This window comes from Danio aesculapii, chromosome 5 (genome assembly GCF_903798145.1).
Source record: "Danio aesculapii chromosome 5, fDanAes4.1, whole genome shotgun sequence".
In the NCBI taxonomy this organism is placed as follows: domain Eukaryota; kingdom Metazoa; phylum Chordata; class Actinopteri; order Cypriniformes; family Danionidae; genus Danio; species Danio aesculapii.
This window is the reverse complement of record NC_079439.1, coordinates 54,767,087-54,780,086: the sequence shown is the minus strand read 5'-3', so window position 1 is coordinate 54,780,086 and position 13,000 is coordinate 54,767,087. Positions and strand designations below refer to the sequence as shown.

General features: G+C 35.5%; 1 protein-coding gene across 4 annotated transcripts; it reads left to right on the top strand.

Annotated features, from left to right (window-relative positions):
* The first annotated feature begins 514 nt into the window (after positions 1 to 514).
* On the top strand, positions 515 to 12,037 carry card9 (caspase recruitment domain family, member 9). Of its 4 annotated transcripts, none has more exons than XM_056457042.1 (12): positions 515 to 809; positions 994 to 1,131; positions 5,565 to 5,890; positions 6,199 to 6,378; positions 6,457 to 6,600; positions 6,690 to 6,815; positions 10,012 to 10,200; positions 10,582 to 10,617; positions 11,209 to 11,251; positions 11,339 to 11,382; positions 11,455 to 11,543; positions 11,690 to 12,037. In XM_056457042.1, the coding sequence occupies exons 1-12, from the start codon at positions 545 to 547 to the stop codon at positions 11,781 to 11,783; spliced, it is 1,674 nt and encodes a 557-aa protein (XP_056313017.1). In that variant the 5' UTR covers positions 515 to 544; the 3' UTR covers positions 11,784 to 12,037. The 4 variants fall into 4 exon arrangements, with proteins under 4 accessions (XP_056313017.1, XP_056313016.1, XP_056313015.1 ...); XM_056457041.1 differs by having other exon boundaries at positions 11,663 to 12,037; XM_056457040.1 differs by having other exon boundaries at positions 11,176 to 11,251.
* Positions 12,038 to 13,000: the final 963 nt, after the last annotated feature.

Below are 13,000 nucleotides of genomic sequence, written 5' to 3'. Positions count from 1 at the left end.
CACTAACACCACCTCCAACTGCAGCCTTGTTTTCTCAAGTGGTCTCCCATCTACTGTAGGTACTGACCAGACTCAGCCTTGCTTAGTTTCAGTGAGTAACCAGTTTGGGCTGCAGGGTGATATTGCTGTGGCAAACTCTGCAACTCTCAAAAGAGAACAAAAAAGTTTTGGGGACTTTTTTGAAAACTAAATATAAAATCTTTTGCTAAATTCATTGTCATTTGATGAGTTTTGGGGATTTTCAGGTTTTCCCTTCAAAATGTTTTACACAAAGAAAACAATTTTGAAAAATGCGTTAATCACATGAGATAAGCACCATTATAACAGCAGCCTAATAAAAGTGAATGTATTGTAGAGGGAGCTGGATGTTTCACAAAAACCACTAAGTTTCCTCAGAAAGGCTAATATTGCACCACTCATACACTACAGTAAGTGTGATATATTGTGAAATACAGGGAAATTAAAAGAACTGCTCTGGTGGAAAAAGGGAACTTGTGTCACGCAGCACTTTGTGAACTTCATTTCCTTTTTACAGATAAGCTGAATGTGTAATGTCCATATAACCTTAAAAACTTGCTATCAAACAGCTCTTAACAAGCCAAAAGCCATGTCTGATGGTCCAGGGGTTTTTGAGGTGGAGGAAGATGATGAGTGTTGGGCTCGGCTCGAGGACTACCGAATGCTTCTCATCAAGACCATTGAGCCCTCAAGGATAACACCTTATCTGAGACAGTGTAAGGTGCTGAGCAGCGAGGATGAGGAGCAGATCTACAATGATCCAAGTCTGGTTATCAGACGCCGCAAAGTTGGTAAGAGTTCTGGAGAAAATCTGAAGTTCTGACTATTAAGATGCCAAATATACATGCATCCAGTTGTTGAAAGTTGGTGATTATTAAATAATTTGAAACTCTTTCTTTTATTCGTAAGCATTTTTTTTTATGGTGTCTGGTAGATATACAGAGTTCTGGAATTAATTGTCTACTTGTGTTTAAGGGGTACTGCTGGACATATTACAAAGAACTGGGCTCAAAGGATATGAGGCTTTTCTAGAGAGCTTGGAGTTAGACTACCCAGATGTGTACCGCAAAATCACCGGCAAAGAGCCTGCTAGGGTGTTCTCTGTACTTATTGGTAAGTTTTACATTTTTAATTTAGAATATATATTTTTTAATGTATTATGTCAAGAAAAGGACAAAGTACCAGTTCATATGGATAACTATGCATCTGATTATAATGATAAGAATCCACCACAAATTAACATTGTACTCAAACCCATACCTAAATCCAATTTTACAAAAAAACTTATTTTAAAAAGTGGACATGTGCTCTAGTTTCCTCCTACAGTCCAAAGACATGTGTAGGCCTGTAGCCAGGGTGGGTTTGGGTGGTTCGAAAGACCCATCCCTCACTGACAAAGGTGCAGAATTTGTCCCAAACATGAGCTTATTTGTCCTATTTTGACTGCTATGCCATCATAATAAGTGAAAATAACCCATCGAAAAGGCTTTAAGATGGAGCGGAATCCTGTGTTGCCAGTCGTGACTTCAGCTAATCAGTTTTTTGGCCAATGCAAACTATTATTTTTCCAACATCTAGCTGCAACAAAACATCCAATTTGATGTAGAAGAAGCCATTTTTCACTACTGTATTGATTTTAAATAGAAAAATCATTTCACACATAACTGTTATTCTAAATCTTTTACCTTATTGAGCAATAAAAAGGAGTGAAGTACCCATAACGGCCCATATTAAAATTAATTTGAATACTAATTTGGCTATTCTCTTGGATGAGACGTTAAACTGAGGTCCTGACTCTCTGTGGTTTTAAAAATCCCTTCAAAAAAAGACCCCGGCATCCTGGCCAAATTTGCCCTCTGGCATCTGTACATCATGGCCTCCTAACATCCTCATATCATAATTGGCTTCATCACTCTGTCTCCTCTCCACCAATCAGCTGGTGTGTGGTGTGCAGTCTTGCTGCCGCCGAGTCATCCAGGTGGATGCTGCACACTGCTGATGGATGAGGAGATCCCCCCCAATGTGTAAAGCGATTTAAGTGTCCAGAAAAGTGCTATATGAATGTAAGGAATTATTATTATTATTGTTGTTATCTATGAATTTTCAAATGTACTTTATTTTTTACAAGAGAGACAGTGGAAGTTGAATCTACTGGCCAGTTTGTTATTTATAATTTGCCTAATAAATGACAATTTTAGTAAATATTTTTAGTACATCAAAAAGTGTTTAAAATGTGCTTAAAATGTATTTGAATCTCATAATTAAATAGAAAATGAGGCGTATAATTGCAAAAAGGTCTACTTATTGAGAAAAAAGAACCACTCCTTTCACTGGAGCCTGATGTGGTATAGGTTAATTGGGTATAGGAAAAAAATTTGCAGTAGTGCATGAGTTTGTGTGTGAATGAGAGAGTGTATGGGTTTTTCCCAGGGCTGGAAGTGCATCTGCTGCATAAAACATAAGCCAGATTAACTGACGGTTTATTCCACTTGTGGCAACAATGACCTGATAATTCAGGAACTAAGCCAAAAGATAGTGAGTGAATGTGGACATGGCACTTGTTGATCAAATGTACATCAAAGCTGAGCTGAGTTGTAATATCTTTTGGTGTGTCATTTCCAGTCTTTTTCAAGTATATCCTAAATGACGTTTAACAGAGTTTAGATCATTTTCACAGTATTTCCTTTAATATCTTTTACTCCAGAGAAAGTCTTATTTGTTTTATTTTGGCTAGCATAAAAGCAGTTTTTATTTTTTTTTAAACCCATTTTAAGGTCAATATTATTAGCCCCCTTAAGCTATATATTTTTTGATTGTCTACAGAAAAAAAAACATTCAGTTTACATGGACGTCAGTAATCAAATTATTTACCTTAATCTAATTAAGACAATAATAATATTAAGGTGTTTACATGAGTTGCTTTTTGAATGTTCCTTTCATGATCCCCTTTTACATTATAACACATAATTCGATTAATGTCATCGCGTCACCACACTGTTCGTAATTTCGAGTGTTTCATTTTTAATTTGTCAACTTTAACTGCAGTTTGGCACTTTCACTTTCATTCGGGAACATTTCATGCATGCCCCCTGTGACAAACGAGATATTGGATGCAACTATGAAGTGCTAAGAGAGTGTAGTTTTAATGTAAGTTTATACCGCATGCTGAATGAAAGACAAAAAACTGCATTTCACGATGCAGGTGTCTGTGGTCTGCACTGACTCGGTAGGTTCAGAGAGTGTCAAACAGCCGTGTGCGTGTGTGTGTGTGTGTGTGTGTGTGTGGACTATCCTGTCACACAAAAAAAGTACTACATGATGGTAATAGTTCGATTAAGGTGTTTGCATGTCTGTACTGCACTTCAATAATGCGACTAAAATCGGCATACTCCACATGTCTTAATTCGATTTCTCTTTAGTTCGATTATGACCTTAATCGGATTAAATTAATATAAAATTGCTGTTTACATGGTAGACTCTTAATCAGAGTATTGTCTTAATCTCATTATTATCGAATTATTGGTGTCCATGTAAATGACTTACCTAGTTAATCTAATTAGAACTTTAAATTGTATACACTCACAGACCACTTTATTGGTGGTGGTGGTGTAATGGTGTGGGGGATATTTTCTTGGCACACTTTGGGCCCATTAGTACCCATTAGAATATTTTTAGCACCTTGTTGAATCGATGCCATGAAGGATTAAGCCAGTTCTGAAGGCAAAGAGGGGTCCAACACGGTACTAGTAAGATGTACCTAATAAAATGGCCAGTGAGTGTATATACTGTATATATGCCTTAACTGATAATCAGCAGAGGTGTTTCAGCAGTTTGCAGCGTTCAGATGTATATTAACACAATGGCCATCTGACAGCTAAAACTTAGCCAAAATTGGATCATGCAACAAGACAATGATCCCAAGCACACAAGCGAACCTATAACAGAGCTGAAGCTTAAGGTAACACTTTATTTTGATGATCTATTTCAGTATTAGTAGACTGTCTGCTTAATATCTGTTGATACTGCTGCTAAACCAGGCATGTCCAAACTCGGTCCTGGAGGGCCAGTGTCCAGCAAAGTTTAGTTACAACCCCAATCAGACACACCTGGGCTAGCTAATCAAGCTCTTAACTAGGCTTTCTAGAAATATCCTTGCAGGTGTGTTGAGGCAAGTTGGATCTAAATTCTGCTGGACAACAGCCCACCAGGACCAAGTTTGGACACCCTTGTGCTAAACATACATTTAACTCACTATAAGAAACTTTGCAAGTACATGTCAACATACACTAACCCTAACTCCAACCCTAACCTCAAAGTCTACTTATAATCTAATAAGAATTAGTTGCAATGTAACTTAAATTCAACTAACGGACCCTCAAAATAAAGTGTGACCAAGCTTAAAAAATCAAATAAAAGTGTTAAATTAGTCCAGTAAAAGTCTCAACCTTATCCTGACTGAAATGCTGTGGCAAGTGCCAGAATTTTCCCTCCTGAATGATGTGAGAGACTGATAAGGCCATGATTACTTTTAAGTAATTGTTACTAAAAGTGGACCAACAGGCAAAGTAAACACAGTATTAAACTGTAATATGAACTGTATTTTTTCTGTAGGACAGTTATGCAGTATGTTACTGTATTTCAAAGTTCCATTGTGAAAATTACTGTTTATGTTGAAGTGAAGATAAAATACATACTGATAATAGATATACAGCAAGATGTACAGGGTATTGTTAACAATATACAGGTGATGTGAAAAAAAAACGTTATTTATTTAGATGGAATTGACAAACTACAAGATTTACATGTTCATATCAGATTTACAGTGCTCAGCATATATAAGTAGACCCCTCACAAATCGCTCTTTTAAATTCATGTTTTTAATAGGAAGCTATACAATTTTCTATTTGTGCATATGCATTAGATTAGTCTGTACTGAAGCCAAATCTGGAGCTTATTTAACAAATTAACTTACAATGACAGTCCAAAAACTAGTACTCACAAATTGATATGCTATAGAAAAATATTAAATACAAATTTAAAAAAGAGAAAAAATCAAGAGAAGCAAAAAAAGTGAAAAAGTTTGTTGAAACTTTTTAGGTTGGAATTTTTTTCGCAATATTTTGCTTGAATTTAATTGTATTATCTTTCAATTTCTAAATATGTTTGGTGACTACAATATTATTTTAATAAATATATTTGTTTAATAAAGCTGTTTTGTTTAAATGCAGCAAAGTACATTGTGATTTTCAAAATGGAGTGTACTCGATGCTGAGCACTGTATATCTTCTAAATGTGAATTTTATCACTGTTTTTTGGAGCACACAAGCTTATAGATATCCTAAAAACTATTAATACTGATACTAATATGTAAAAACTTTTCATGGGACATTCAAGCAATTTAGTGCTAGAGTAAGGGACAGTGTTTTTTTTATAGAGAGAGAAGAGTGTTTCTACAGGTGGTTTGTCAAACCCACTCACCTGTGTACAGTATGTCATGTGTCTGAAGTCTCTTCAGTTTATAAAGGTCTCTCTTTCTGTCAACATAGACACTGCTGGTGAATGCGGCCTCACTCAGTTCCTCATGAGCGAGGTGTCTCGTCTGCAGAAGCTGGCGCAGGATGAGCGGAGGGCCCGACTGGAAGCATCTGCACAAGTAAAGGAGCAGCACGAAACCATCCGCCAGCTGCAGCTGTGTGAAAATGAGCTGCACAAACAGCAGGAGCGTGTGCACCGCATCAGAGAAGAGCGTGAGCGCATGTGTGAGGAGGCTCGGACACTGAAAGATGAGAATTACCGACTGATGCATGATCTGACCCGACTGAGTGAAGAGAAGAACTGCGCACTCATGTGTAATAGAGACCTCCAGCTCGAGGTGATCAATCAGTTCGGGCTGGGACATAGTTCATCACAACGTTTAAACAAATATATGGAAATTTACATATAGTTTATGATTGTAACTGTAATAAAGTGTTGTAATGATGACATATGTTGTAGTGCAGTTTAGAATTTAGCAGACTAAACAAATCTTTGTAGCAGTCTATGTTGATTTCCATGAAATTTTTGTTTGCTGATATTATAATTTGCTAAAGTATCAAATTAGATTAGCTGTGTATTATGTATTTATTATTGTTTATTGTCTTCATTTTATCTTTGCATGTTTTCCTCTCTCCTTGCTAAAAGATCGAGAAATTAAAACACTGCTTAATGAATGCCGAAAGTGATTCAAAGATCCAACGGAAAAAGACTGTAAACTTGAAAAATGCCATGGAGCAAAGGCCGAGTCCAGAGATGATCTGGAAGATGCAGAGACAAACCGACCTTCTTAAAGCTCGCATACAAGAGCTCGAAAGCACCTCCAAGGTAAATCAGGCTCACTTACTACAGACTACACTCAGAATATGAATAACAGTGACTGCTGCACACAATTCATTCACATAGGTTCAAACTCCTGAGCAGGAAAAGCCTGATTCACAGACTTTAGAAGATTTCAAGCAACAAAGTCAGGCACAATACCAAGAGTTGGTGAATGATCTCTACAATCTAAGGAGAGATCTTCATGATGCAGAAAAGCTGCGTGATAAGGTAGCCTTTGTTTCATATTTGATTCTAATGGAATCTTACTGTACTTTAATTTTTGTGATAGAAGATTGCTTTTTTTTTTCAAAATGAAGTATCGAGAAGAGAAGGATGAGTTGGAACTTAAGTGCTTAATGCTGAAGAAGGACTCTAAGATGTATGGAGACCGAATGGAAGACATTTTGAAACAGCTGGAAGAGGTGATCAAAGAAAGAGACAAGGTATAAAACCCTCATCTTTACATAGCAGAGCAATACAATACAATCATGTTCTGTATTGCTTAAGATTTTTGCTCTACATAGTGATGCAGATGATAGACATCACATATAACTTTGTTATATTTTGAAGCAAATGATCAATATATACTCACCGCCCACTTTATTAGGTACGTCTGTCCAACTGCTCGTAAACCATAATTACTAGATTAAAATGAGTAAAACATGACCATGTGACCAACATGAACAGCTATAGGCTAAGTAAAACATCACATTTCATTAGGTACGTCTGTCCAACTGCTCTTAAACGGAAATTTCTAATCAACCAATCACACGGCAGCAACTCAATGCATTTAGGCATGTAGACATGGTCAAGACAATCTGCTGCAGTTCAAACTGAGCATCAGAATGGGGAAGAAAGGTGATTTAAGTGACTTTGAACGTGGCATGGTCGTTGGTGCCAGACAGGCTGGTCTGAGTATTTCAGAAACTGCTGATCTTCTGGGATTTTCATGCACAACCATCTCTAGGGTTTACAGAAAATGTTTAGAAAAAGAGAAAATATCCAGTGAATATCCAGAATATATCCAGAATATCCAGTTCTGTGGGTGCCAATGCCTTTTTGATGCCAGAGGTCAGAGGAGAATGGCCAGACTGGTTCCAGCTGATAGAAAGGCAACCGTAACTCAAATAACCACTCGTTACAAACGAGGTATGCAGAAGAGCATCTCTGCCACTCCTGTCAGCTAAGAACAGCAAACTGAGGCTAAAATTCGCACAGGTTAACCAAAATTGGACAATAGAAGATTGGCAAATATTGCCTGGTCTGATGAGTCTCGATTTCTGCTGCGATGTTCGGATGGTAGGGTCTGAATTTGATGTCAACATCATAAAAGCATGGATCCATTCTGCCTTGTATCAATGGTTCAGGCTGGTGGTGTTGGTGCAATGGTGTGGGGCATATTTTCTTGGCACACATTGGGCCCATTAGTGCCAATTGAGCATTGTGTCAACGCCACAGCCTACCTGAGTATTGTTGCTGACCATGTCCATCCCTTTATGACCAACTTTATGATCTTCTGATGGCTACATCAAGCTGGAAAATGCGCCATGTCATGAAGCACGAATCATCTCAGACTGGTTTCTTAAACATGACAATAAATTCACTGTACTCAAATGGCCTCCACAGTCACCAGAGCTCAATCCAATAGAGCACCTTTGGGATGTGGTGGAACGGTCCAACCTGGTACTAGTAAGGTGTACCTAATAAAGTGGCTAGTGAGTGTATCTGCAGGTAATTATAATTGTTGGTATAATTTTTTTATAATCTTGATTATAAAACAAAAGGCGATTGCATACATTGCACAACATATGTTATTTTATAACCTGTGAGATATGACTATATGTCATATTAACAACACAAAAAGTCGAAAAGTTACACAATTTATCATTTTATTTAGCCATGTTTTATGTTAGGCCTGTAATCATTTGTTTTGAAAAGTGTTTTATTGATATTGATTTTATATTTCTACATTCTTAAACATCTGAGATGAAATGCTAAATAAGACGATAAAACATGAATGAGTACATTTTTGAGTAAGTACTTTAAAATGTATTGAAGAAATTGGCAATTCCATTCCAATATATACAGTCAATCTCAAAATTAATCTGATTGTTTTTTTTCAAAGTAAATAAAAGCTGAGAAATATTATTTTCTTCAATGATTCCTTTTGTACATCACCTTATCATTTGGGAGAAGCCTTAGTAATTTCCGATCAAAAACAAATTTGCTGGTTGAATAAAAGTAACTTTAAGTCAGATTTGCCAGGGGTATGAAAAATTTTGGTCGTAGCTGTATAGAATTTATTAATTAACAGAATTTACAGAAAATGTATATATTGTGATATAAAGACACAGAAGTCTTGTCGTGGATCCCAGTTGTACGAGCAACAAATAATAACTTGACTTCTAGTTGATCGTTTGGAAAAGTGACTGAAGGTAGATTTTTCTGATGAATCATCTGTTGAACTGCATCCCAGTCATCACAAATACTGCAAGAAGACCTATTGGAACCCTCATAAACCCAAGTGTCTTACAGAAATCAGTCAAGTTTAGTGAAGGAAAAATCATGGTTTGGGGTTACATTCAGTATGGGGGCGTGCGAAAGATCTGCAGAGTGGACCACAACATCGACAGCCTGAGGTATCAAGACATTTGTGCTGCCCATTACATTACAAACCACAGGAGAGGGCAAATTCCTCAGCAGGATAGCGCTCCTGCTTGTACTTAAGCCTCTACATCAAAGTTCCTAAAATAAAAAAAGGTCAAGGTGCTCCAGGATTGGCCAGCCCAGTCACCAGACATGAACATTATTGAGCATGTCTGGGGTAAGATGGAGGAGGCATTGAAGATAATTACAAAGAATCTTGATGAACTCTGGGACTCTCGCCATTCCAAATGACTTTATTAATAAGTTATTTGAGTCATTGCAGAGATGTATGGATGCAGTCCTCCAAGCTCATGGCAGTAATACACAATATTCATCATCCACAGCACCACGACTTTATATTTTATACTGTACATTATTTCTGTTAAAAAGACTTTTGTCTAAGCAAAGTCAGACCTTACTGACTTAAATAAATAATTAAAAACCAAGGGATGATCATATTTTATTTTGGTCAAATAAGTGTAATCTAGAGGCCTTTGCCTTTTATATAAGCCACTTCTGATACCAAACGATCAACTTGAAGTCAAGTTATTTGTTGTTCCTATAACTTGAATAGGCGACAAGACTTTTATCAGGTAGTATATATGTGATGACTAATATTGTGGTATGAGATTCTCTAAACCATTAAACACTAGGAAAATCTAGCCTAGATTTTTATTTTTATTGTTTGCATAAGCATTTACAATTTGGAATTTGATGTCCTCTTTATTTACAGAGGAAAAACTCACTGTTGTTTTCCTGTCTTTTCTCATGAAAAGATTTCATTTTAAAAGCTCATGCTCTGTGCAACGTCATGTCAAAAAACTTTCATGGATACTCCATGCAACTGAAGTGAATTGACATGGCAGCAGATATATGGTGCATTCTAATTATTTAGATTCAATGCTGTATTATTGCATTGGATGAAGAAAGACCAGTGATGTGAAATGTATATGTTCTTTTGCATTTATGACTACAAATATGGCCTTTTCATAGGCTATTTGTACAAGAGAGGAGTACCATTTGGAAAACTCAAAAAACCTCCAAGACAAAGACCAGTACCGCAAACAGATTCGGGAAATGGGCGAACGCTATGATGAACTTCAAGTCCAGTTGTTTCGAACTCAAGGAGAAGTTCTTGCTCTTCAAGCTACACTTCGCAAACAGAAGAGCCCTATTCGAGTGGTATGTACCATTTTGAGGGATGTAAACAATAACAATGGCCCCAACGTATTTCCTGTTTTACATTTATTTTAATTACTATAGCTTCCGAAAATCCAAAAAGAACCACATATTGATAAATAATGTTATGATAGCTGTTTTAACATTAAGTTATGATTGAATTGCCTCTTGTTACAGTTATGAAATAGTTTGATACCAAGCAGGAAATGTTCATAGGCCAATGACGTGACCACATTGAAATGGTCTTTACAGTATGTTTGAATGGAAGAGATGAATTATTAGATGTCTTACTCTGATGTAAGTAAGCACATTACCCAATGTATGGCCACTGGGTATCAGTTTATAATGAACAGTATGTTGATTATGATTTTGTTTACTCCTCAGAACTCAGGAGAGAGCTCCTTGCTGAGTTCATTTGAGGTAATTTCACCTATTGTTGTAATAAAAAAAGATTTTAATGTAAAAAATAAGTGGAACACATCTGTTAACTAACAGTTTTTTGTACTTTACAAATGTTTTCTGTTTATTAACGGTTGTGAATTGCATTATGGCACCTTGATCTCTGCTCTGTCGACTTTTGATGTTGAAAATTCAACTCTATAGTTTAACAAAGTGACTTTTATTTACATTTTAGTATTAAATAATGTTAAATAACAGATTATGTACTGACAGTTAATTACAGAGTTTTTATACCGTAATATACAACACCAACCGAGACAAAATATCACTTTAAACTATTAAAAATGTTCATAAAATTCACTTTTTCAAACTTTTCAAGGTTAAAAGTTGGATGAAAGATCTCATAATGCAATCCAAAAGCAAAAACAAACAGGAAAAAATAAAAACATGAATCATAAAACACAGAAAACTGCTCATTTACAGATATTATTTACAGTGCACCTTTTCAAAATTCCCCACAGATATTTCTGTGCGTTTTCTCTTATCTTAAAAATGTCCTCTACAATGTATTCTTTTTAGTCATCAACAGGGTTACTTGCATTTTATCCACAGCTGAAAAGTAGCGAGGAGGAGTCCAGGGAAAGGGGTGAAAAGGGTAACAGTCTTATGCTCAAACAGATCAGATCTTATGCTCAAAAATGTTTTTTTTTTTTTTAAGCATTGTTGCCTTTCTCTTACACAGACATGAGTGAAGAGTCACAGAGCCAGACATCCGGCGAGTTCAATGTATGTACCTCTGTTGTGGATATATTTGCGCACAATGACAGTAGCTTGATTTTTATGTATTTTTGCTTGCAGTCATGCCTGTTTTCTGAGAGGAGGGTTTCTGGAGAGGACATCTCAGATAACTGCAAAAATAATAGAAAGTGGAACTTCCATTACAGGAGGTTGGTTTTGTTAAGCTTTCATAACCACATACAATTTTAATATTGACTTTATAGGCAAAAAGAGCTCCTAAGATGCTTACGTTTCTGATCTTAATTCAACTGAATGATTTGTTCTTAAGCTATTCTCCTAATGTGGTCTTGGACAGGAAACGTGCTTTAAGAACCAAAAGAATCACAGACAAAGACAATATGCAAGGCCTCCTAGACAACACTACCGGGAGTGATACAGATGGGATGTGACATACAGCTTTGGACAAGCAGAAGAAATGTGGCCTTCTCTGAAAACATTTATTTAATGACAATCAATCATCATTGTGCTGTATTTGTCGTGTGTTAGTTTAAAATGTTAATATCAGTGGTATTCTATGATGGTTCGAATCTGATAACATTGCTTCCAAATTTCAAGCAACATTTTGGGTTATTACACCAAATATCACTTTCTTAACTGTTCCGAAGTGTATTGTGTTGTCGAAAAATGAATAAACACATCAAAAAATGGCATATGTTTTGTTATTTCATATATATTATTTCAGATTTATACAGTTGAAGTCAGAATTATTAGCCCCCTGAATTATTAGCCCCACTGTTTATTTTTCCCCCCAATTTTTGTTTAACGGAGAGAAGTTTTTTTCAACACATTTCTAAACATAATAGTTTTAATAACTCATTTCTAATAACTGATTAATTTTATCATTGCCAAATGCATTTACGACCCAAAATGTAGTAATAAAAATTTAAGAAATATGTTTCAGTCAAAGAAAATAATCACTTCGAGGGGAAAATTTCTTTGGAATTCTCTAGGAGATAAAATTAATTGGAAAAACCTTACTAATTTAGGTTTACTTACCTTACTAATTTAGTGTTCTCAGCAAAGTTAAAGAATTACATTTAAAAGTGATACACAATATCTACCCCACAAATGAGATTGTATCTAAATTTGGTAATCCTAATTCAAATTGTGTCTTCTGTAACTTCTGAATCGATTGATCATCTTTTTGTCAAATGCCCACATGTTAAGTGTTTTGGTCTGAGTTATCCATCTTCTCTACATCAAAATGTACGTTTAACATTGATTTTTCCATGTGTGATATAATATGTTACTTTTCTCATGACAAACACAACATAGAATTTATAGACAATTTATTTATTTTATTGGGTAAATATTATATTCACAAATGTACATTTTCTTTATCATTACGTAATTTGCTGAATTTTCTTTGTGACTTAAATTGTATAATTACTACTTTACAATATGTTCACAGCAAAAAAAGTGTAAAAACTGTGAAATTTTATAAGGACTTTGTAAATATTATTAAATTTAATAGTTTGCCTCCGTACCCTGTTTTTATTATCTTATTTTATTATTATTTTTATTTGTTTATATAGAATTTTCCTTGTTTAATATTGTACGTGATGTCATCCATTGTTCTGGTTAATATGATAATAATTTTATTGTT